Genomic DNA, 25172 nt, shown 5'->3' on the forward strand with positions numbered 1-25172 from the left:
ATAAATTAACTGTACTCACCAATGATTTTTGAACAGTTTATTCCCAATTCTGTTTCTTTCTGCTCAGCCTCCAGTCACAGCTTTAATCTCCCTGGCTTCTTAGGTTGAAGAGCATCCCATCCAGCCATGCCTGTGTGCAGGGCAATAAGGCTGACAAGTGAGGGGGGAAAAAAAAAGAGGACAGAATGATTTAAGTTGGAGTCAGCCTTTCTGATGTAGCCCTCTCAAGTGTTATGTACTCTGAACTTGTCATCTGAGATCCTGTCTAATCAACAGAGACGGACAGGTACTTCTTGAGAACAATTTCTCTCCCCTGGCTTAGAAACCATAACCTTGATTGAACTGGTCTCTGCAGGTGCCTATCCATGTCTCCCACCGGTAGGCAGCCTGGATGATCAGCTAATGTTACATGAAGTTCAGCCTCTGTGATGTGCCTCATAGACACCCCTTCCAGGATTGTTTCTTGTTTGCAGAAGAGTGGGAGGAGATACACACTCTGCCCTCTTGTAAGATTAGAGCATGCATGGGAGAGCAGGAGGGATGTGTGTGTGCATTATGCCTTCAGCTGCTAATGGCCTGTTCTCCAGTTGAAGCTTGGGCCTTCTTGTGGAAACTTCCGTATCTTCTGCCTGCTGCTTCTGGGAGATTCCCAAGAAGTTAATGGCATTTGCCAGTAACCTACCTACCTAAGTCTAGTTTAAATGGCACATTTATTTAAATCCTAGAGTTTCTTTGGTCCATAGTCCTCTTAGATATCTCCAGGAATGCTACCCTTTTCTTGGTTTTGTCCCATTAATTTCTGGGTTTGACTTTTGAATGGCAGAACGATCTTATGTGACTGTTTATTCTCATGAAATGCTTATTGTTCATAGGTATCATGGCTTATTGTGTATCCAAAGTACGCACAGCTAGTTGTTCCATCCAATTTTTTTTAGTGTCCCTATCCAAACAGTGTTATTGAGAACAAATAAAGTTCTTCATCTGTTTTGCTAGATATTAATATTATGTCACTTTGTCTCCTGTGGTGTTTGGCATCTACTCTGTCAAGACCTTTTTGACACCTCATACTCAGTCTATGGAATGAACTGGCTTCAGTGAAAGCTGAGCAAAATTTCTAATCAAGCATGAATGCTAATTGCATTTTGTTTTGATTTAGAAATAGTAAAACCATCTAATTTCCTACCATGAGGCAATTACTTTTCCAAAGCAACATAGTTTTTGGTTGCTGAATGAAACTGTTTTGATTTTAGACCATTGTGATTTGCCTTTGAAGCACGCAATTCTTGCTTCATGGGGATAGAAATTCAGTGTTCAGACATTCCTGTACTTCCTTAAGACAGCTTTGCTAAAGGTTCCTACACGGTATACCACAGAGGACCTGCAAGTATGTGACTTTAATGATTCACAGCCTAGTCAAGCAGAGAGATGTTAAACTGCTTTACAGATATGGGCTAGCCAGGGAGCCCCAAATGGCAAGTGATGTGGCTGCCCATGGGCAACAGTTAGGTACTGTCTAATTTAAAACAGAGTAGCACCAAAACGTGGTGTTAACTCTTTCCATGATAGAAAGCCGTCATCCAAATTGTGCGAATGGAACATACTCCAGTGATTTTACAGACTTTTAAATTAAGTTATCATGATGATCACTTTGTTTCATTTGAGGCAGAAAAGATTCAACACCATAACCATGGTAGAGCACTCGTCAAAAAGTAAATGAAAATGAAGGAGCTGTTGCCATCCATCTACCGCCAGCTGTAAAGGAGGGTCTGTATTTGCAGACCTGCGTCTGTATGCACAAGTTTGCAGACCTGGCACTTTTGAACCTGCGTGCCCTTAACTAACGGTCTCAGCTGGGACTGTGTCTCTCCAGTACTGCCAGTCTCTCATGACCCCATAGCAGGGGGACAGCTATAAAAGGGGCCAGAGCAAACTGCTTTCCTCACACAGTGAGGAATTCTAGCTCATGAACGGGAAGGAGGGTCTTGAGACACCCACGTGGACGATGACAACGCAAAGAGCTTCAGCATCACTGAAACAAGTACAAGTTCTTTGCTGCATTGGTGACTTACATTTTTGACATAGGTGCAAGAAGCTGCGTGAGGGATTCCTGTAGGTGTGTTTGCTTAAGCTTACGTTGGCAGGGTCAAAGGCACCTCTGCACACAGAACCATGTAAATAAAATACACAGAGTGCCATATGACCTACTGAACTAAGGCTGATTACTTCTGCATCCCTGGGAGAGATCTAGACTAGAGAGAATATGATCATTTGGAAAATCAACATGCAAAAAGTTTAACTCAAACTACCAGGTGGGAATCCAGGGCCTCCCCTCTGAATTCTGCTGAAGCACTGTAAGCCTAGTTGTGAGGGAGAAAAAAACCCAAACAAACTGTATTAAAATTACTCAAAAAACCCAAAATAGATCTACAGGCCTCCACTAAGGGGAAGAGGATAAAGTTCTCAAACGCAAGGGGTTTGGCTCGTAAGGTGGTTCTTGGTTTAAATTCTGACTAATTACACTGCTAAGTTCCCAGTCCCCCTCTGAGTTCCCTTCAACTGTTTAGAAACAAGCAGACAATGTCTTCACTGCCAGAATGGGAAAATCCACAGGTTTTCCCTTTACTTCTATCTGGCCTGCTGTGAAAGAACAGACTGGACAGATTCACACTGTCCTTCCACCTCATAGCAGTGATTTCACAGTGGGATCAAGGGTGATATGTGATCACAGGTTTATGTCCAAGGATTATCTTGCAGAAAACACACACTTTTAGAGCCAGGGAGCCAAGCTTCCAGTGCATAATGGATCATGTAAGATTTCCCCTCCTCCTCCCCACTGCCAAAAGCTGTCTGCCTCCTGGAATTCCTGAGGAGTTGCCAAACACCGCCTTGCTGTGGATGGCTCTGGATTTAAATCTCAGGCCATTACACAGTCTGAGCTATGGATGGAAGGAGAGAAAAGATGCAGTAACAAAAAATAAGGCCAGAGGCATCTGATGAGAATCAAGACTTAATTTATTTATAGTGTTACTTCCTTTTCGGTGTTGAGGTGTCCTCCTCTAATATTTCAATAGGCCCCCTCAACACGAAGATCTTCTAGGGGCAGAGACACATGAGTTGATCCAGCAAGGCTCAGACAAGATGTGGTCTTCAGGCATTTCCCTGTTCAGCCTTGGCTGGAGGTAGGAAAAGGACAGAGTGAGATAAGCATCCTGCTGAAGCAGTGTCCAGACCCCTGGACATCTTCTCTATGTTCTGGTGGCTATGTGAGTTCAAGCCCTGTTAAAATCTGGGAGACTGCTTCACCTAAAAATGCCCAGTTGCAGACAGAAAACAGAATGGGAATGGCTGGACATGTTCAAGATATCCATGCTACAGAGAGGGGAGGCAGAGATACCCTGCAGATACATGAACTCTCCCAGTATACATTCTCTCTCAGCACCTGGATTTCCCAAAGGAAGGGAAAAAATAACCCAGGGCAGAGTCTGAAAGGTCCCCACCAAAGACATGTGAATAACATCAAAATTTCACCAAGATGTTTGGGAGACAATTCCTCAGTACCCTTCTGTGTCTGCAGCATGGCAAATGTGGCCTTGTGTCCTGGTTTCGGCTGGGATGGAGTTAATTTTCTTCCTAGTAGCTGGTATAGTGCTGTGTTTTGGATTTAGTATGAGAATAATGTTGATAACACACTGACATTTCAGTTGTTGCTAAGCAGTGCTTACACTGGTCAAGGACTTTTCAGCTTCCCGTGCCCTGCCAGGTGCACAAGAAGCTGGGAGGGGGCACAGCCAGGACAGCTGACCCAAACTGGCCAAAGGGATATTCCATAAAATATGATGTCATGCTCAGTATATAAACTGGGGGGAGCTGCCCCCACCCAGCAATCGCTGCTCTGGGACTGGCTGGGCGTCGGGCAGTGGGTGGTGAGCAATTGCATTGTGCATCACTCGTTTTGTACATTCTTTTACCATTATTACTATTATTGTTATTTTCTCTTCCTCTGCTGTCCTATTAAACTGTCTTATGTCAACCCACAGGTTTTACTTTTTTTTCCGATCCTGTCCCCCATCCCCCGGGGGGCAGGGGGGAGGCTGAGTGAGCAGCTGTGTGGTACTTAGTTGCCGACTGGGGTTCAACCACGACACCCTGAAAAGGGCAGAGACGCAAAGGCTGAGTGTGGTGTTCAGTCCCAAAGGAGATTTCAATCTTATTTGTACAATGTGACACACACACACGCAGGAAAAGACAAATGCATCTGTGCGAATGAAGGCAGTAACTCTGGGATTGCCATTCCCAGTGAACCAAAATGAATGCTGTATCTGATCTTACACAGGACATGGGGTGACAGCATTGCTTTTCCTCTCTGTACCGAGGCATGCCTAGAGACTGCAGTAGGCACGGTGAAGGTAAATGCTGAGAGTACACCCAGGCTGAGGAAACCCAAGTCTGCAAAGACTCTCATTCAAGACAACCTACAACAGCCCATGCTGAACATCTCAGTCGTTCCTGTGCACCCTACCTGTGGTGCAGGGAGCGCTGTACTCCTGTGTGGCAAACTCATCTGGAAAAGAGAAGGGGGGAGAGAGAGAGAGCAGGCTGTCAGAACCCCTCAGCACTCCCGGCAGAGGGACGGGTGCCAGGGAGACACTTCTCCCAGAGCCCACAGCAGGCCACTGCCACCATCCCCGACCTCCCCCCAGAGATCCCAGCTGGGTGGGAGGGAGCCCCAGTCACGGCCCTGTCCGGAGGCCGCAGCAGCAAGGCAGAGCCACCCCGCAGAGGCAGCCCCAGCAGGTCTCCACCCCAGTGTGCCCAAGGGCTGCTCAGGCACCTTCTGCCAGCACGCTGGGGCGGGAGGGATGACTCTGTTGCCGCCACCCTGGCGCAGCAGCCGGGACAGCAGAGACTCAAGGAGCGCCAGGACTGGCTGGAAGCACGGGCACGGCTGCGCTCCGGGGCCGGAGCTGAACACGGGACCGCCAGCGCCCGCCGCTCTGCCCCGCGGGACGGCTGCTCTCCCCGGGGAGGCAGGACAGGCCTTGCAGGCGCCGCGGTGGGAGGGCTGGGGGGATGGCCTCCTCCGCCCTCTCCCTCAGGGGAGGGCGGCTGCAGAGCAGCTGCCGCTGTGAGGGGCAGCCGTGCAGGGATCCGCACGGCGTCACCACTGCCCGGACCTGCCCCCCGTTGTCCTCTGGGGCCTGGCCGCGCCGGAGCAGCAGGGAGGAGGGCAGGGGGGCGGCCTCCAGCCCTCCGGCCGCTCTGCACTCGGAGAGCTCAGGCAGCGCGGGGGCGGGAAGGGGCCCCGGCCAGGGGCAGCTGCGGGTCCCCACAGCTGCCGCGCCCCTCGGCGCGTCCCACTGCCCGCCCTCGCTCCCGCGGGCTCCCCCAGCCCTGCACTCACCTGTCTCGTAGTAGTCATAGACCTTCACCTGAGCTGGCTTCAGGCCCTGCACGGGGACGTCCCGCTCCACCGCGAAGGAGAAGCTGAGGGTCTCGCTGCCCAGCTGGGGAAGGGAAGCGGCGGAGGCTCAGGGGCGGCTCCGCACTGCCCCGGGCTCCCCCGTGCCTCCGCGCTGCCCCCAGGGCCCCTCGCTCTCCCCTGCCACCCGTGCCTGGGCCCTGCGGGGTGCGGGGGCTGCAGGCCCGGCTGAGGGGCAAGAGGAAACCCTGGGGCCTTTCCCCACACTGGGGGAGGCTCTGTCTGGTGGGGAGGTCAGGGCCCGATCTGTGCGCGGGGCGGAGGGAAGGCCTGCTGAGGGCTGGGACAGAGGTGTCTCCTATGAGACAGAGACAAGGTCAGCGGCAGACAGGTTTATGTTTTGTGTTTACAAGCCTGGAGACGCTTAGCATTGCTCTCCATCTCTGTGCACGGTATTGCCAGTGTGCTGCAGGGCTCGCTGTGTGCCCCACGGCAGCCCTGGGTTAGTCCTCACCTGCTCTATGTACACCAGAACATGGTTTGTGCTCACTTCTGTCCGTTGGATCTGGTGAAACCAGCTGTTTGAGAGCTGGAAAGAAGATACATGGAAGAGGTTGCTGATCGGAAGGGAATTTAGTCAACCCTCCTTCAACTAATCTAAGCTTCCTCCCACCCCTAGAACCTCAGCAGGTGGATGCTGAGAAGTAACGCACAGGGAGAGTACTTCCCAGGGCAAACACTCTTGTGTGAAGCCCCACACAGTAAGTCTTCCCGCAGTTCCCACCATCTCATGGACCATGGTCTCATGGTCCCTCAACACAAAAATGGAATGAGGGAGCAGTATTGTCGCAGCTGTCATAGACCTCCCAAGGCTCCTGAGTCCCTGAAATTAGACCTGATGGTCTCCTCCCAGCTCTCGGTCTCACGGCCACACTGCGCCTGTATTTGAGCTACTGCAAGCTACCACAAGTGCTTGAGGGGTGGGAAGGGAGTGCTGCTGCTGGCACCCCTCATTCAACCCTCCTCCACAGCTGAGGTGTGGAAGAACTGGAGGAAAAGAGGGGCAGGCCTAACAGTGGAAGAAGATACCAGGAGAAGAATTAGATACTCCTTTAAATAAGGAAATTGATGCCCCTGATTAAGGACAGATATACTCAAAGAAATGCTTCACAAAGCATCCTACCTTTCTCACAGAGGACTTCACGGGGATGAATCCCGACAGCATCTTCACATCAACAATCACCATGTTGGAGCCATTGCGCTCCCCAGTGTAACTAAGAAACCAAGCCACAAAGATTCAGTGCACCTCAAGTGGAAGCTGAATCACAGAATCACAGAATCACAGAATCACAGAATCGTATAGGTTGGAAAAGACCTTTAAGATCATCGAGTCCAACCGTAAACCTAACACTACCAAGACCACCACTACACCATGTCCCTAAGCACCTCATCCAAACGTCTTTGAAATACTTCCAGGGATGGCGACTCAGCCACTTCCCTGGGCAGCCTGTTCCGATGCTTCCACCTTTGCCATAGCACTTGGCACCCCACCGCGTCCTGACAGTCCAGCACCTTCTCTAGCTATGCCAGGGCCTCCTCGTCACCTATGCAGCCTCTCACTAGCCCAGCCCTGGGCTGCTGACCACACAGCTCCACCACTGCAGGATATGTCCTTCCTCCACAGCCTCTCCTCCCAGTCCAGCTGCTTCCTGCCCACTCTTCCAGGGATGCACTGCCCCTCCAGGGCTTCCAGACTGGCTCAGCGCGGAGCACCAGACCTCCTCCAGCTCCCATGGCTTCTCGGGAAGGCTCAGACCCAAACGCAGACTCACCTGACATTTATGCCTATGTCAAAGACCTTGTGAGCCTTGGAGTCCTCGCATGTCTCTGGGATCGTGTACACATGGAGCATGAAGGGTGCATCCTGCTGTGTGGGCTGCACGTTGTACCTCAGGCTTGTCTAGGGGAGAGCCATCAGTTCTGTGTGAGCGTGTGCGTGCTCAGCATGTGAGAGAGACCATCCTCTCCCCGTCCTGCCTCCCCACTTCTCGCATTCCCACAGCTCCTCCACATTGCGGATCCTTCCCTCCTTGCCTCCCACTCTTTCTCCTCCACACACACCTCTACTCTTCTTCTCCTCTTGCCTCTCCCAGAGCCTTCCCTCCCACTCCTCCCCTCTCCCCTGTCCCTCCTGCCCTCTCCCTGGCTCCTGCCTGGCAAGGGGCTCTCCTCCCACGATGCCACCTGCCCCCATCACCCTCACCTGCAGGTAGACGCATCCTTCACCAGACACCTCCGTGCTGTACTCCCCTGGCACCTGGGGCAGGGGCACGCGCTGGAGCAGCAGCCGGTTCGTGGGATCCACTTGGAAGTCTTGCTGGAAGTCCCCTCCAGACCGCAGGGTCACTTTGGAAGCTGCTCCGCTCTTGGCATAGGTGACAGCTCCGTACAGGGACAGGGCTTGGAGAGCCACCACTGTGTCCTGAAAGAGAGAGGTCCCGGCACCCAGGAGAATACAGTCAGCTTTTCCACAGCCTGTCCTCCCACAGCCTGCCCTTTGCTGTTGGCGGGCATCCTCCCCTCCATTCTTCACTTTCTCCAGTTTTAAGTCCAAAGGAGAGAGGGAAAGAGCAGCTTTTGCATGTTTCCATTCCCTTCCTGTGTCCTCTGCACAGCAGTTGCACGTTCCCTGAGCTCCCTGGCGTGGAGCTCTGCCCAGCCTTCACTCGCTCGCCACAACGTGAAGCAGCAACCTCATATGCACAGCAAATTGCAGTGGGAGCCCTCTCCAATGGCACAGACACACATCCCATGTGTCCTTACCATTCTGCCCCGCTGTGTCAAGAAAGCCAGGTCATTAACCACAAGATCAGTCATTCCCAGAGGCACTACCTGACGTACTAGCCTCTAGCCTCTTGGGAACTTGGCAACCATGGTAGATACTGCGGGGATACACTGCAGGGGTACAGTCCCTGCCCTGGTGAACCCTACTGTGCTCCCACCTGGGTCTCTGACACTTCCCGTCTTCTGACATTGATGTGTGAAGTCGCAGGAGGGAAGCAGCTCACCTGGGTGGAGGAGAAGCCTCCATTGGGATTCTGCTGACCACTGATCCACTTTGCAATAAGAGATGCGAATGACAGCTCCTCCTGGGAAGGTGCTGGCTGCGTGGTGAGGTAAGCAAGGAGCACGTAGGCCGTCATCTCCACTTCAGCAGAGGGAGCTCGGTAGCGATAGTACGGGAGATCAACCTCTGGCTCTTTCCCAGGCCGCTGCCAATGAACAGACCCATCTTCACAGGAGGCAGGGAGTGTGGAGACAAGACAACAAGCAATTATTAGTAGTTATTGAAAGGCAGTTCTTGATCTGCTGCCGGTCCAGTGGGGAGGGCAGAGCCCCCAGGATGCACCTGTCACGTAGGATGAAATGGGAAGGGTTAGACAACTCTTTGCTTGCTGCAACTAGCCTGAGACTGCTGAGGCTCAGTCCTTAGGCCTGGATACCGCTTTGTCCTAGACTCCAGATTCACGGAGGCATTTATGGGCTTGAGCACCAGCAGAGCACCAGGCTGGCACTACTTCCCTTGTTGAGTAGAGATGCCGGGGTTGGGCAGTGACAAGCTCTGTGAGGCAAAATGACCCAAGGACTGTGAGCAGGGCTTGGTAGTCACATGCAGGTGGAAAAGGCAAAAGGTGCTGGGGATATTTCCTTCACAACCCTGCTACCCAACGCTTGGGCAAACCCACTGTCCGGTCTGACTTTACCAGAATGCTTCCGAGTCGTTACATGAGTTCCTGGAAGACTCAGAGCTTACGCTATGGCCTCCAAAATGACCTGTATGTTCGCCCTCTCTCTCAGCACGTGCAGCTCTTCTCTGATTTGTCGTCCCTTATGCTGTGCAAGGTCACCTTTGTCCTATGTTGAGCACATGCACTGGAAGGAAGGAGTGGCCATAAACATTGCTAAGTCTTTGGTCTTTGCTAAGCAGTGCCTGGTGTGGCAAGAGGAGCGGGCTGAGGAGAGACGCTGGCAGAGCTACCCTTTAGTTCAGCAGTGATGGGGATGGTGCCTGGTGCTTCCTGATGAACCCCCTTGGAGCAGAGAAGTAGGACTGGGCACTGAGAGGGAGTTGTCAAAAACGCAACCCCTTTGCACAAGTGTTTCCTCTCCCTCCACCTTTCCCTGCCCATAGAAGCCATTTCCTGCAGCCATTGCCCCACCAGTAAAAGCCATTTTATCAGGGGAAGATGTAAGGCCAGTGGGTTGGAAGAAAGAGATGTCCCACCAGGAGCACTCACCCTTCTTCACAGCTTCCTTTTCAAGCGAGCCAAGCAATGCCTTCCGCTTCTCTGTCTTCCCTGCCAGGGCGAAGGCGTACGCCATCAGTGCCTTGGTGTACACGTGGTTTTCTTTCTCATCTGATGCTGTTTCCAGGCAGAACAGAGCGTTACGCACCACCGAGTGCTGGGGAGAGAGCACCAGTTATTAGAAAGCTGTGGAGAAATTACGTTTTTACCATTCTAATGACACAGCATTTCACTGAACTTTGAAGAGGGGTCTGCCAGAATGAGGTCTAAGAACAAGTAGGGTACAATGTGTTCCAGAAATGTCAAAACTGACAGCACATAATTCTTTTATCCCAGGGCTCAGCAACCAACTCCTTTTTCCAGTCTGGAGCAAATTCTGGGCAGTACTGTGTCATCATAGAATGACGTAATATAACTGACTCAGTTAGGGTACAGCCACATACAGTTACAGGCAGAGGAATCTCCAGCAATGCGATAGTGATGTAAGCCGTCAGCGAGACCTCGTTGTCAACTCCACCCTGCAGGGAAACACAAAGGTAGATGCTGACCCCACTTAGCTTCTTATCTTCACTTATCTTACCTTTTCTCCCACTCCAGTGGGAATACTTTATTCTGCATTGTAGACCCTTAGCTTGCCTCCTCCCCCTTGCAGCTGATGTGGAGGTATCAATACCACTTATAAAGTGCAGGTTACCCTTCATTCTCCTTCCTATTGTGGCGATCATACAGAATGGCCTCTGGCTCCCTAGTTCTTGCCATTGACATGGGAATTTGCCATCTGCCTGTATGCTCAAGAAGCTCAACTGGACCCATCTGACTTATGGTCAAGTTCTAGCCTCACAGAAAAACAACCAGGCAGGCACATTACCTTCATAGCATTGTTCAGGAGTGTCCCAGAACTGCGGAAACACCCATTCTCCTTCTGTTTGTAGGATAGCCAGACCAAAGCATCCTGGATGTGCTTCTCATCTATGAAGATGTGAGGCCGGGCCTGGGCAAAGGACTTGAGGACAAAGGCTGTGAGCCTGAAAGGGAGAAAGATCAGTGAAAGGGCCTAAGCAGGCCTGTTGTCCATCTCAGGTGACAGGGCCCATGTGCACATCATCTGCCTGGAGAAAGGCAATAAGGCCTGGGAAACTGTGGGCCAATTAGTTAGACTACATGTATATTATATCTTCACCTCAAAAAATCTGTCAAAAAACTACTTCCCACCTTGATTTCTTGTCCCTTTCTTGGCTCATAAAACCCTGTGATCCCTTTGTGTTGAGGTTACCGTTTGAAAGACAGTGATTGTTGATGTGTGTCTAAAAAAAATATCTTTGGAAAAAGTAGGGAATTGCATGCCAATCAGCTCAGCATCTGCATAACAGTAATACTCAAAATGACAGGGAAGAATAATTAAATCCCTGCTAGCTCATGGTCTGCTAGCAGGACTCTTGCACTAGAAATCCATGCCTCATGGATTTCCTGAACTCCCCAGAGTTTTAAAGTAAAGAAGAACATGTTAAAAGAGTTTTTGCTAGAGTTGTTACAAGCAGTTCTGGAGAAGAAGCAGGCATGTGGTGAGAAGCCAACACGCTGTCAAGAGCCAATTAGTTTCAGAAACTAAAAGCAAACCGAAGGTGATTAAATCATCCATTCTTACCCCTACCTAAAGTTGAAAATGCATGGCAATGATATGCTGGAGCAACTTAAAACTTTGCGATAAGTCACACTGGCAACGCACACGCTCCTCCAGGCTGTCTTTGCTTAGTAACACACAAACACTCTTGAAAAAAAACCATACAGCACTGCTTTTGGATTATCATCCTTTCCACTTATATGGAAACACCTTTCCCAGCAGCCTTCTCAGCAGATGGTAGTCTAGAAGAGCTGCCACTGCAACTCTTCAGCCTTCCTCAGTCAGGATGTGAAATCCCTGCTCCCTTCTTCCCCAATTTATCTCTATTTCCTTCTTGTCTGTTATGGAGCTGCTGGTGGGAGGACGTGCTTCAGCTACATAACTGGCTGATGCAGCCTATCTCATTAAGTAGGAGGCAGCACAGGGATCACACCAGCTCTGGAAAGCCTGCTGGTCTACAACAGCATTTCCTATTTACTGTCATGCAGCATTTATTATAAATGTGTAGGTGAGAAAGAGGAGCATATAGGGGAGGCATAGCTGACACTGAAATCTCACCAGGTGTTCCCTGGTTGGCCATAACGTGGTCCAAAGGTACTGTAAGAGCCATCTGGGTGCTTGTAGTTCAGCTGCCTCTGATAACCTGCAATGGAGAGTTAAAGCAAGACTCAGATTCCAGAGGAAGTCTATTGAGGGGTGGAGGAACAGAAAAACAGCTGTATCAGCAAAGGCAAAGGAGAGAGGAGTAGGTCAGTCCTATCCTAGCCAATAAGAAGTACTGGTACATCCCCACCTCCATGCACTGCTTGTACTGCATGAGGAGAAGCAACACCTGCCTTTCTTTAGAAGGAAGGCAGGACTTACTAATGACAATGGACAAGTCACTGTAGCAGGTCACCTGACAACTCTGCAATGTATTACAACCCAATTAGGAAGCAGAGAAAAGTGGGTGCAATGATCAGGTACCCTAATGCTTAAGCAACAGAAAATAATAAAGGAAAAAGCAGTGAAAGGCCTCCTCAGGCATACAGCAGAGACCATCTGTGCATGAGAGGAGCTCTCTTTCCACATCTGGCCAACATTTGACAGAACCACCCCAGGCAGGATCTGGAAAAAAGCCGAAGCAGAAGCAAAAGCCATGTCCCAGCTCACCGCTCACTAAGTATCCAATGGCCTTGGATTTGACCTCCTCACTCAGCTGCCCTGTCTTGTTCAGATAGTCCAGGACGTAGATGTTGGGTGCAAACAGGACCATGTTCTGCTCCCCACAGCCGAATGGCATCTGGAGGAGCTGGTGCAGGTTCTGCATTGCAGTGCCCATGATGTCGCCTGGGGAGCAGGAGATACCAGAGGGCTATTAACAACACTCAGGGCTGGCTATCAGAATCGAGGGAGCTACTGAACGAGAGAAGCAGGAGATGACAAAGAAGAACAAAAGAAAATCTGGATTGATAAAGATCCTGGAATGAAACACAGAACAGTAGACAAAATGAAAAGAGGGAAATGAGAGAAAGGTTAAGGCACTGGCAGAGAACCCTGAACAAAAGGATGTGCAGAAAGGGGAAAAGGAAGAGCACAACTGGAAGGAAAAGTGCTCGAGACTGAAGGGATGAAAGACACGAGTGAGGTGTGCTGGAAACCAGAAGAAAAAGCTGTGAGGTAGGAGGCCAACACAGAGGGGCAGAAACAGTGCATGGTTTTTCTCCCAGGCTGCTCACTCACCCAGCACTGAGAAATATGCTCTGCCTGAGTCTTGTACCACATTTGAGGGTAGCAGCAGGGAAAACTTCTCTTTCACAGGCACTCCTGAGAGAGAAACAAGACCCAAACAGCTTCAGTGCAGTCCCAGGAAATGGCTAATGGAAGGGGAGGGGGCCACAGTGAAAGAACAGAAACAATTCCTGTTAAAAATGCTCTGACTTCAGTCACTTTGTTCTTCCCTGGCTATAAGGCAATCTCTGCATGAAACCACCCCCAGCCACTGTTAGGCACTATAGATCACGCTCCTGGGCGCACTAGAAAACAGGAGACAGCACTTGTAACTCCTGCTCTAACTCCTGTAACTGTCAGCACACAAGGGAACAGGGATACAAGCAGTCATGCTAAATCTGTCCTAGCTCATACCCTGATGCTTAGGCAGGATGGTCCATTCTCTAGGGCTTTCTTCTGTCTTACATCTCAGGCTCCCAACTGATGGAGCATGTTTTGATTACCTAAAAATACCAGCCTGTCTGGAATACGACAGAGGCAGCACTATCTTCCTCCTCCAGACACGTCCCACCCATCAAACCACACAGGAACAAATGGAGAGGGTGGGGAGAGAGGGCTTTACCTTTTACACAGAGCACAGAGTTCTGGGCTGTTTCCTTCTCAATTCCTTCAGGCTTGGGTGGGATGAAGGAAAACAAGAGAGGTGAGAAGTTAGTGAGACAGGAAGTACAGACAGACAGAGGAAACCTCAACAAGAACAGAGGGATACATGAAAAGAAAAGTGAGTGAACTGGAGAAGGAGAGGCAGTCACAAACACTCCCTGAAATACAGAGCTCTGAAATAATAATTTAAGCAAGTAAAAGAAACATGATCCTAAGTGATTGGTGTTGTATATGGAGGAAGGACAGGAAAAGGAAAGGGACACACTGCAGGACTGCATGGATGACCTGCAACTATTGTACGCAGTGAGAGACACTTAACATCTTTGTAACAAGAAGACTGCAGCATTACAGCAAGTGCTTTTGCTAGCAAAAGCTCACAGTTGCTCTAGAGGGCTGCCCTGAAGAGATGTCTGCAGTGCTATTTATCATAATGCTGCAGATGCTTTAGGGAACAAAAATTGTGTCTGTTGATAATAGAGAGGGAAGATGTTGTACACTGTAATATCTAGTGACACTACTGATACCATACGACACAGTAGGCAAACATTAGGGGTTTTTATAATACAGAGAAAAGCTAAGACCATAGAATCTCCCTGCCAGATTACTACACCCAGTATAATAAACTAGCATTTTCCTATAAAGGATATGCAATACTGCCACATAATATTTCCTTCTGTACCACATTGCATCAGCGACTTTTCTTGCCACAGGAAATGGATAAGCTGTAAAATTTTAACATGTTTTCATGTACTTTTATAATATCTGGAGTTTTGAGGGGACTTCTCTACAGGCATCGAATTCTTGTAGGTGCTTATGAATCCCCTTCATCCTGGTGCCAGACTATGTTAGCAAACCAGAACTGCATAACACTCAGCTTAAGAGGCAGTTTGCTTGGCCCCTCAACTAGCAGAGAGGCAGCATGTGCTGACTGGCAAACTTACTGGCGGTGTCTCAAAAAGAGGAGAGAGGCTGTAAAGAGGGTGTATTGAAACAGGAGGTGACAGGTAGGAGATAAAGGGAAGGATGGATTGAAGTAGGAGTCCTGCTACAGTAGGGGATAAGGAAAGTTTAGAGTGCTGGGAGACACATTGCACAGCATTATTAAGCTGCAGTCTTTATGCAGCCCTGCCAAAGTATAAAGATGATATAAGACCATCATATTGCCACGCTGCGTAGTGATCTCATACAATCATAGAATCATAGACCAGCCCAGGTTAGAAGGCACCTCGAAAGATCATCTGGTCCAACCTTTCATGGGAAAGGGAGCCTAGATGAGATTATCTAGCATCCTGTCCAACTGCATCACAGCATACGCTCTAGCCTTTGGAAAGCTCAGTCCTCCCCTTCCCACAGCCCACATACCTCCACCAGCAGCTGTCTGATGACCGTGTCCTTCCGCCCTTTCTCAGGGGTCTCCACGATGGCATTCCCGCAGGGCTGCTGGTTCTGCAGGGCCTCAGTGCTCACTGAGAACTCCACCTGCCCTGGAGGAAACAGGGGTCAGCCAGCCCTGCCGGGCAGTGCCAGGTAATGGGAGTCACTACCACTTCCAGGAGTTTCAACCTGCAGGCCCATGGATGGGGATTTCCCATCACACCTGGGCCCTGCTTCTTTCCCACAAGAAAATAGCTACCTATATCAGAATCCATCCTAGAGCAGATGAGCTGCACTGCCATTGAAAGGCGACTCCATTTTGGTGGCTTTTTACCAGAACCTAGGACACCACAGCAGTGGGACTCACCAGACCCACTGCTACCCTGCATGCACACCACAGCTGCTACCACAGCACTTAACAACAACAGTGAAAACAAAATGTGAAGACCCCATGGGACAGTCACCTAATGTCTGGGAGGGATGGAGCTGACAGAGCATCCCTGCTGGCCAGCAATGTCTCTGGCTTCAGAAGATGTTGTCCAAGGGCTGCAAGGCTTGATGGTACTGCATGTGGTGCCAGGCAGAGCCTTGGACACTATGAGTCAGCCAGCCTTTGCCTCCCGAATAACCCCAGATGAGACAGACACTCAGCTGCAGTGCTTCCCAGGAAACCGCGTTGCTCTAACACCCAATACTGAACGGGGAGAACAGCACAGAGAAACCCTCCCTGCAGTTTGCACCCTGAGACCTTTACCTAGAGATTTGGGAGTCACCAGCCAAGCCACAGTTTTCCTCCCGTTCTCGCAGAGACAATGAGATTCTTCCTCCTTTTCCACAGGAGTAGCCAGGAAATGAGCAGACTGAGCAAGAGTCACACTGACCTGCCAGTTGTAGAGAGAGGCACAGTCAAGGAAGGATGATCATGGGACACAGACAGCTTGGAAGCCATAGCAATAGCTATTTCTTCAGTAGCAAAGGAGCAGGGAGCTGGAGTTGTGGGTTCTGCATTTGGAGTATATAGAAGGAATAACATAAGAATTTCAGGGGGGAAGGGTTTAGGACTACTCAGAGATAAGAAGGCTGGGTGAAGGTAAGAGGTGTACAAGAAGATGCACAAGTACAGAGAAGGATTTAAACCTTCCTTACCCTGATGCAGGCGGTCAGGTAGTTGAAAACGGTGGCTTTCAGTGTGAAGGCCTCACCACGCACTACTGAGTAGGGCAGGGTGAGCTCTACAAAGAAGGGCTGGAAGGCTCTGAGGGACACTGTTGGGGACAGGCCAAAGCCCGTGTCTGCCGAAGTGCAGAATGCATTGGCTTTCCACTCAGTGATGGTGTCAGGGATGGTCACATCTAGATCAGCATTTCCCTCAGAGCTGTTGAAGCACAGAGAGCAAGGACAGGGGCATGATTTTTTATGGCATTTTGGTGACTATCTGTACCCCTTTCAGCCTACTGAACAGTACTGCCTGTGTGAATGATGGGACACAGTATGTTTGTTACTGTAGGGCCACCCCACATCTTCTTCCAGACCCATGACCACTCCGTGGACAAACCTAAGCGCGGCTGAAGGTAATTCCATCTCAGAGGATTGCCAAGTGATCTCTGCAAACAATGAAGGACTTTTTGGCATTGAAAAGGCTTGGCAAACATGGGGATTCGTATTTTCACCTTATAAAAAACAGTTTTATTAAAAAGAAAGGAACTAACCCAAGGTGCTCACCTTATAGATACTAAACTCCAAATCCAAGTTTCTGGGAAATACTTTCGGACTGTCTCTGTCAGTTCTTCAGGAGTGCTTAACGTGGCATGAAGGCCTGAATGTGACGGGATGGAAAAGATATCAACTACTGATAATTCCAAACAAGTAAAATCTACATCAGCATCATGCTTTGGTCTGAGAAAGCATCAATCTACGTGACAATCAGAAGCCTTGCTGGCAGCAGATGTTTGCTGTGGCTGTAGTGAGCAGTGGTACCAACAGCAGTGAAGTTTCAGGGTCAGGGCTTATTAGCAAGAGCTAGCCTTCCAGTATTTCCCACTCGTCTCCAACAAACCTCTAAGTACCTGGGGCAACACTTTACAAGGTTAAAACAAGGATGTTAGAGCAAAGAGCTATTTATGATCTTCTGTGCAAGCAGCCTTTTCCCTTTCAGGCACAGTCTTAACATGATGTCCTTCTCTATCCTACCAGGCCAGCTAGCAATGGAACATCCCTCTGTTGCAAGTGTTTTTTGTATTGTCAGTATGACTCAGAAAACCACCTCCCTGCCAAATCTGTGGCCTCCTAAAGAACTAGGCTGGAGATGCTCAAACTGAAAACATGTAGTTAGAATTTGGGAGGGGTAAAAATAGACTTTTTGACTAAAACAAAATTTTCACATGTAAAAATTATTCCCAGGAAAATATTCTGAGTTTGGGATGAAACTTGGTAAAAAATAAGCCTTTGTTCGACTTTGGTTTTGAACAGCTGTGAAACGAAGGGTGGGGAGGGCAGGATGGGACAATGGGTTTGCTCGGTTTTGACAAAAGGAAAGAGAAATCCACCCAAACAGATAAAGAAGTAAAGTTCTTAACTAAATTCTAGTTTTGGTCATCTTTACTTTGGCTAAATTAATTTCTACATTTAGATAAAAATCATATAGCTAGCAAATACCCATACCATCTGTGCAACAGGCACCTCCAAAGTCTGAGAAGGTCTCAGGGCAGCAATGAAAGATGCTATCAGAGCTGTATCACATAGCTCCTAGCAAGAGTGACAGTGGCTTGCTTGTATTGTCTATCACGGTATTTTAGTCTTCTTACTCCTGCCTATTTCAGTTTAAAATAATTAAAAAGCACCTATCCTGCATCTTAGCAACCTGTGTCAGAAGTTGAAATTGTCTTAAAACTGGATATGTACAAAAGCACAGGTTCTTGTGCCAAGGGAAAACTCTCTGAATCAGTTACCCAGCTAGAATAACCTAGATTTTCCAGGATATTTCCCTTAATATGAGACTCTGGATGATGATATGGCCAATTCTGTCTCCCAAACAGCTACAGTGTAAGAGTTGAGATAGCCCTTAGAAATAGGGTGGGTCCATTTCAGACTGGAATTCTGCCACTCGCATCTTACCATTCTAAGCTTCCCAAGTCTACCAACTTGTCACTGAAAATTTTCTCATCCACTTCATTTGGTTTTGACCATACATAAAACTGGTGTCAGTGAGGGCAGACTGAAGATGGTATTGGAGACCCCTTAAGTGACATCTAGGAAAAGAAGTCTAGTGCAAAAGCGAACAGAGAATTCAGCAGCAGAATAATATCCTCTGCTCTGCCAGAGTCTTTGAAAACTACCTGGTTCTGCTGACTTCTAATGTGGAGTTATCAAAGTTTGTCTGTAGACCTTCACAACCCAGCAAAAGAGATATGCCCCACACTCATGCAGAAGCCGACATCTGTAAACCCACTACTTCAGTATTACTTCCAAGGGTTCAGTCCACAATCCCAGCTTTTGTTTGAGTATTCACCCCAAAATACAGACAGGATCTCTCTTCAGAACAGAGGTAATAACAAGACCCACTTTCTCTACCGGTCATCCTCATTGCATGCATAGGTGCTCCAGACATGACTGAATTTGAAGCAAGGTGGAGTCCTGCAGGCGTGTAACTCTCAGTGCTGCAATACCAAGGTTTCCTCACCTTGGTATTTGTGAAAACCTTTAAACCCATTTCCTATGGGAGAGAAATCCAACAAGTTTTTTTGTTACTGACTCCTGTTGAGGTTTACACAGCAGACCTGACATTGGTATTTTACTGCCTCAAAAGGAGAAGCTGTTAATCTCTGTGGATTGGACCTTGAGATGAACCCCCCAACCCTGGGTCTGGGTGCTTGGGTGGCTCAGAGAGACCAAAGTATAGATCCCCTCTGTCTCTAGGGCACTGGCTCCAGTCCAATTCCAGCCTAAGGGTCAGGATGAGCCAGGGAGTAGATACAGAGTTTTCTCTCTGGAAGGAAATGTCTGTGGCTATGATGCAGCTCGAGGACTTTATTTGGGGTAACTGTAATGGCACAGGATGATTTATCTCCTGTTAGAACCTCTTTTCAAGTCAACCTCAAAGCTTTTCCTGTAAGAAGAAAACTTTGAGACTGATCCCTTTTCCACCAAGTTGGGAGCAAAGCTGGCAAGACAGGTGAAACTTACGACTCTCACTGAACTTGCCTCTGGATAAAAATTAGAGTCAGATCATTCAGATTCACAAACCCTTCTGTTGTTATGTTGCATCATGCCACAGAAGGCTTAAGCATTCTCAGTCCTTCTCCCACTCCACGCCATAACCATGCAAGAGGGCTATACCTTTAGGATGCTGTAAGCGTCCTCTTCATCCGTCTCCACTACTGGAGAATAGGTGATCCCATTCAGAACTATCTTCTTCAAGGGGATGCAATTCTCCAGGGGCTCCTCCAAGAGCACGTCTGAACCATGGTGATAGTCATGCAATTCCTTTACTGGCAGCAAGCTATACACCTAGGCAGAAAGAGCCAGGGTATTTGGCATTTTCAGTGTCCGCTGTCACAAAACACAACTGAGGGAGTTGGATGCAAGCACCATAGCAGTCACATCACCTGCACGTACGTCCAAATTGCCATGGTCCTCCCTGTCGTGGGAGCAATGGGTATTTGGGAGTCAAAAAAGAGATCCAAATTTGGAGATACTGCCTCTTTTGTTATGGACATCATGTTACTCTGGTTATTATGGCTCAAATATATAAAAAATGACACTGGCCAGCCCACCTGCAGTCCTTTGTCCCTACTCAAGGATTGTCATTTGCTGCTTGGCATGAGGTGAATAAACTCTCTGACACTTCCAGATGCTACTCCAAGAAAATTAATTCATGGCTGGAGAGAATAACTGAAAAATCATCATCAAACTCACAACAGTGTTTGGCTCTGGCCAAGAGAAGCAGTCACCTTAAAAGAGCTTCCTAATTGCCATCCCTACAGTTGCACAAAACCCCTAAGAAACAGCTGCTGCCCAGTTCTCATCTTTTTGCCAACTGAAGGAAAACAAGAAACAGCACAGGGCAGCTTTCCTGTGTCAGCACTGATAAGAGGGACTGTTCACTGTTTCCACCCCAGCACTGGGCTGCACTTGCTCTGACCAGGCTCCGAGTTGCTCCACAGACTAAGCACTTACAGAGCTGGGTGACAGGTCAGCTTCTGGCTTCATGAGGAGAACGCTCTTGTCCACAGCACGGACAGCGCAGAGGGAGTTCGGGGAGGCTCTGAACAGCAAGTGAGCATCAGAAGAAGGCAGGCCTTCAGAAGGAGAGAAGCGCAAGTCCACCTGTAGCCATAGGAAAAGCTACGTCACAGATGCCCTACCCTTGCAGGACTTTTCCCTTCAGTTGAGTGCATCAGTTCCAACCTGACAAAGCCCACATACGCATGCACACACACCCACCCCCCCATACACTCCCTCAGTGCTACTGCAGAGCTGAGATTCCTTCCTGCAGTGCCAGAGGAATCAGCACTAACAGTTCTTGGCAAATTCCACCATCACAATTGCTCATAAAACTTTTAAGGCAGTTTTGGGTTTTATGGCCACTGTGAGTGTGATGAGAAAATCCCACATAGTGGCTAGATCTCTTCAGGCAGCTGGGTATGGTCTTGAACCAGGTCCAGTCCCTGTACTGCACCCAGATATTGTATGCGGAGAGAAAACAGGCTTGCAAAGACCTTGCTTACCAGATTCTTTAGTAACACGAGAAGCAGCGATGCCCTGGAGCAATACTGCAATATCTGCTGGCTGGTAATGATTCTGAAGAACTGGCCTGTTGGTTGAGGCCTGCCAGACTTGTACGCCTTCCCCAAAACCTAACTCACAACTCTAATGACCCCCTACCAACCTCTGCCCTGGAAGTTCTTGCTAGCAGAAGTTGTTGTCATCACCATGTCACATGATTTTGTAATAAGATGGCTGACTTGCATAAATCTTCCCTCTCCTCAGCCGTACTAACCCTCCCCTAACATGCAACGGTCAAAGCATCCTCAGAGTAAACGTGTTGCCTGACAAAGCAGCCAGTCTCCCTCATGTCCCAACCAGACCACAGTGTGCCTTCTGCTGCCACCCTCCACCTCTCGCAGGGTGGACTTACAGTCTTGAGACTGCAAAAACAATAGTCTTCAGGAAATGGCAGAACAAGGGCTGTAGCAAGCTTACTACTAGAAGAACTGTCTAGCATAGAGATAGGCCAAAGTCTGTCCTATCCAGTCTGACAACAGCTTTGAATTCAGGATGCTTTCAGAGAGGAAAGCAGTATCTAAGCATGTAAATCACTTGGCACTTGGCTTGCACCCAGACCTTAATGCAGTGCATAGTATGAACTTTAATATATGAACAAAATTCAGGTGACTAAGCTCCTACAGTGACACCAGTCTCAAGAACTCATTTAACTTGGCTTTTAGCAGGACAAGGGACTGCCTTTAGCAGTGTCCTGTCTACTATCCTGAAGTCCCGATGGCAATTTTTGAGGTGGTTCTTTTCTTAGGGCTGCTCATACATCAGTCTTCTCTTCTGCATAAGGAATATGTGGGGCTATAAGAGAACAATGGTCCGCATGCTCACAGAAAGAAGGCTTCATTTTTCTGCACTCTTTGAGTCTCACCATTACTATTGAAGCACCACTGTGCATTGCTCAGCAGGTTCAGGCAAGGTTTATCTCCATTTACATACAACAGAAATTAAAATTACAGGATAAGATGTACAGGATTTGAAAGATCTGACAAGTATTAGCTTCACCCACTGGATTGGGGCTGTGTGTGTTTTATTTTTGCCCTGTGACCACACAAGCAGCCACCTCATTGCTGGGATGAGTTTGTGGGAAATGGAGTGAAATACATGGGTTGCAGTATGACATAAGACATGCGGCCTCCCTTTTTCTTACCCAGGACCATCTGTGAGCTCAGTGGCTGCAACTAGTTGCTAAGAGGGGTTTTATCAGTGTAGTCCCTGCTAGCGCCTCTTTTCCAACAGTTGATCTCCTCCAAGCTAGCACAAACCAGTAAGCAGTGAAGCTATCTAGAACAATTGATAGGTGGCTTGTCCAGTGTTAGCAAATCTGAACAAATGAGCTCAGACAGGCTAAATCTAAATAAATGAGCTTGGCCACGCTGGAGTCTGATGGCTGCTCCTTCAAGAAGTAGACACTTACCTTATTGCTGAAACACTTTTCTACATTGAACCTGGTTGAATCAGCAATCACCTCCCTGCTGGGAGCAGTGGTATAAACAAGCACTTGGGCCACTGGAGCAATATCAGCTTGTACAGGCAGCTGTAGCAAGAAGACCCCATTGGCTAGCAAACAAAACAAGAGCAAAAAGTTAAGGTACAGGAAACCTGCTCCTGGAGCAGTCAGAATTCTAGGTTTGACTTCATGCTGAACTTCATCCTAGCCATGGTGAAACTCCAGGCCTCCAAGTGGGATGAATAGGTGCTCACAGAGATGTGTCTCACTGTCTGACTGAAAAGGCTTCTTTCAAGTCCTGTCTTCCAGTGCATAAGCATGCTGAATTTTGGTTCAGCTTCTAAAAACAGACTATCAGTCTGTGTCTCCTAGGAGCACTGGAGCCCCAGAAATGCAGTGTCAGAATAAAGACAGCTAGCACAGGGGATTAGAGCAAATCTGTGCAAAGCCTAAATAAAGGCAGAGAAAAGAAAGCTCAAACTCTTCCTATATTTTAGAGGACATGGAGATGTGGATCCCTGCATTTATATGGAAGCAGCCTGTATGTCTGCAACAGTTGCCTAGCCTCCCAGGACAGCGACAATTTGGCAGGGGAGAGGAACTCACCACTTCCCTGGTCCAAATCCAGAATGTGGGTGCCTGCTTGCTTAACGATTCCCTTGGCCATCACCTGAATGGAAAGAGAAACCATGCTGTGATTGAGGTTATGCATGAGCCAAACCTTAAAGAGGGGGAACCTGAGAGGAGAGCAACTGAGCTGCATGTCTGCTGCTCGCACCCTGCTCAGCTGCTCTATGCCTCCCTGTAGCAGAATCCCAGTGCTCACCCAGGGGACACTGGGACATCCTTACTCTTCTGCTCCTAAGACAGACCCTCCTTTTTGTGGGAAAAGAACATATGAAGGATGATGGGAAAGTGTTTAAAGCCTGCTGCCACAAACGGTAATTTCCATCTCCAGCTCCGCTACAATTACCCGTGACAACCTCACTGTATGGCAGGTGCGAGCTTACCAGGTAGTAAAAGATGATTTTCTTCTGCTCTCCTATGGCCTCTGGAGTAAGGATATAGTGCACCCGGACCTCTGCGGAGGAGCCGCAGCTCAGCATCTCAGACATGGGCTCAATTTTGAGGAAGCTACTACTAGGAGAGTAGAAGCGCTTTAGTTGGAGATAGCCTGTTTCATAATATGGAACAACCCAGGAACGGTCATAGCAGTAGGGGTGTACTTTATGAGTTGCCTGGAAAAGGAGAAAATACACACATAGATCCTCAAACACAGGTGGCTGAACTGGAGCCAAAATTCATGGCCTAGTATTAAAGGTTTGGTATTTTTTGTATTTAAGCAACAAGGTAGTCTACAAAAAACCCCTGTGAGTTTGGAAGATGCAAGGTAGGGTGGTGGTATCCTTAGCAAATCATTGGAAATGATCTCACTCCTAGAGAAGCTGGAGTTTGTCTCAAACAAGCTGAATCATATCAGTTGTTTGTTTACTATTAGTATCACCTCAAGGGCTCTTTACCCTAATACTTTGCGCTCTCTAACATCCTGTTAGTTTAAAGAGAAGGGAAGCTGATTTTCATTTTTCTTCTTATTATTGGTGCTGGAGAAGGGATAGTGCCATTCAGGTCAGAGATTACTAGTGCCAAGATAAAGCTAAGGATGCTATGGAAAAGGAGGAAAAGTCTCCACCTGAGAATTCAAAACCTAAATTGAATATCAAGTTCAGGAGCTGAGAGAATCCAGGTCTTCTTAAAAATGAGAGCAAGGGGAAGATACTTCACATTTAGAAGGGTGTTACTTCAGCATTTCATGTGCCTCACATGCCCTTATTTCCTTGTCTTTCTCACTATACTTGGGAATTCTTGCCTTTTCTTTACCCTGCAAAATTCTGAAAACTTCAAGCATCTAGTGGTGGCTTCTGGATAATTTTTAATGGTTTTAATCTTTGACAAGAGAACTGTAGGGAGAAGAGCAAATATAATTGTAGACAATCTGCCCTATTCCAGGGTGAGATATTATGAAATGTGCTTATTACACACATACTGCATTTTCCACTAACAAAAGGATGCTCAGCAGCACTTATTTTTCCCACATAAACAAATTCCACACCAGGGAGAGAATTTCTGTGAACGGTTCATACTCTTTTTCTCTTTATGGCAGGAAAAAGAAAAAAAAAGAAAAAAATAAGGAGGACAGCTTAGAAACTCGGAATGCTAAATTAAACCCTGAGAGCTGCAGACTGCCTTAACTGTCCACAAAGGATATTTAGATGAGATACTTGGGAAATCATTTAATTGAAAAGACAGTGAAGCAGTAGCAGCACTCCACCATTGGAGTTAGACCCACCCTTAAAACAGATTTGTCTAGGTAGGGCTGGTGATCCCTTGGAGCAGAATGGACTATTATGATATCTTGATGTTTCTTCTAACGCTATATTGCTATTGCCAAGCAGAAATCAAATACTTACAAGCTAAGTGCAATTGTGCCACGGCAACCTGGTTTGTTGTATGGCTATTTCCACCACATTGATGTCAAGGTTGGCACAAACAACCAGTAACAAGAACCTAAGTGCTTTTGCATATATAGTAGAAACTTCAGAGGTACTCCCCTTCCAGGCCTGTGGGTCACTTCATCACCTCCTCTGCCCGCAGGACTCACCCTAATTCCAACAGAATCGAAGTACAACGTGGAAGTGTTCAGGGCAAACCATGCCCTGCCCTCTTCATTTGTTGTGTAGTTGGTTTCCTGGCCTCCTTGAAAAGAAATCCTCACAGTTTCATTGGCGATTGGAGCACCAGACCCATCCACTAGTTTCACCTGGAAGAGCAAAACCAGTACAGTATAGAAAGAGA

The 25172-nt window shown here is 48.2% G+C and overlaps 1 protein-coding gene across 1 annotated transcript in view; it reads right to left on the reverse strand.

Moving 5' to 3' along the window:
• Positions 1-3061: 3061 nt before the first annotated feature.
• The window catches only part of LOC142413114 (alpha-2-macroglobulin-like), a 32011-nt gene continuing 9900 nt past the window's right edge, over positions 3062-25172 (reverse strand). Inside the window, exons 11-36 of the mRNA XM_075509162.1 lie at positions 24979-25137; positions 23330-23557; positions 22926-22989; positions 22287-22429; positions 20270-20419; positions 19430-19600; positions 18665-18806; positions 16817-16943; positions 16241-16469; positions 15849-15975; positions 15083-15204; positions 13680-13731; positions 13070-13153; positions 12500-12676; positions 11906-11990; positions 10595-10751; positions 10170-10244; positions 9718-9883; positions 8488-8711; positions 7683-7901; positions 7252-7379; positions 6603-6693; positions 5934-6008; positions 5402-5504; positions 4520-4561; positions 3062-3173 (exon numbers count right to left, since the gene is read on the reverse strand). Of these exons, the coding sequence (XP_075365277.1) occupies positions 3148-3173; positions 4520-4561; positions 5402-5504; positions 5934-6008; positions 6603-6693; positions 7252-7379; positions 7683-7901; positions 8488-8711; positions 9718-9883; positions 10170-10244; positions 10595-10751; positions 11906-11990; positions 12500-12676; positions 13070-13153; positions 13680-13731; positions 15083-15204; positions 15849-15975; positions 16241-16469; positions 16817-16943; positions 18665-18806; positions 19430-19600; positions 20270-20419; positions 22287-22429; positions 22926-22989; positions 23330-23557; positions 24979-25137 (3366 nt within the window). The 3' untranslated portion in view covers positions 3062-3147. The remainder of the gene's footprint in view (positions 3174-4519; positions 4562-5401; positions 5505-5933; positions 6009-6602; positions 6694-7251; positions 7380-7682; positions 7902-8487; positions 8712-9717; positions 9884-10169; positions 10245-10594; positions 10752-11905; positions 11991-12499; positions 12677-13069; positions 13154-13679; positions 13732-15082; positions 15205-15848; positions 15976-16240; positions 16470-16816; positions 16944-18664; positions 18807-19429; positions 19601-20269; positions 20420-22286; positions 22430-22925; positions 22990-23329; positions 23558-24978; positions 25138-25172) is intronic.

Source organism: Mycteria americana, chromosome 1 (genome assembly GCF_035582795.1).
Source record: "Mycteria americana isolate JAX WOST 10 ecotype Jacksonville Zoo and Gardens chromosome 1, USCA_MyAme_1.0, whole genome shotgun sequence".
Classification (NCBI taxonomy): domain Eukaryota; kingdom Metazoa; phylum Chordata; class Aves; order Ciconiiformes; family Ciconiidae; genus Mycteria; species Mycteria americana.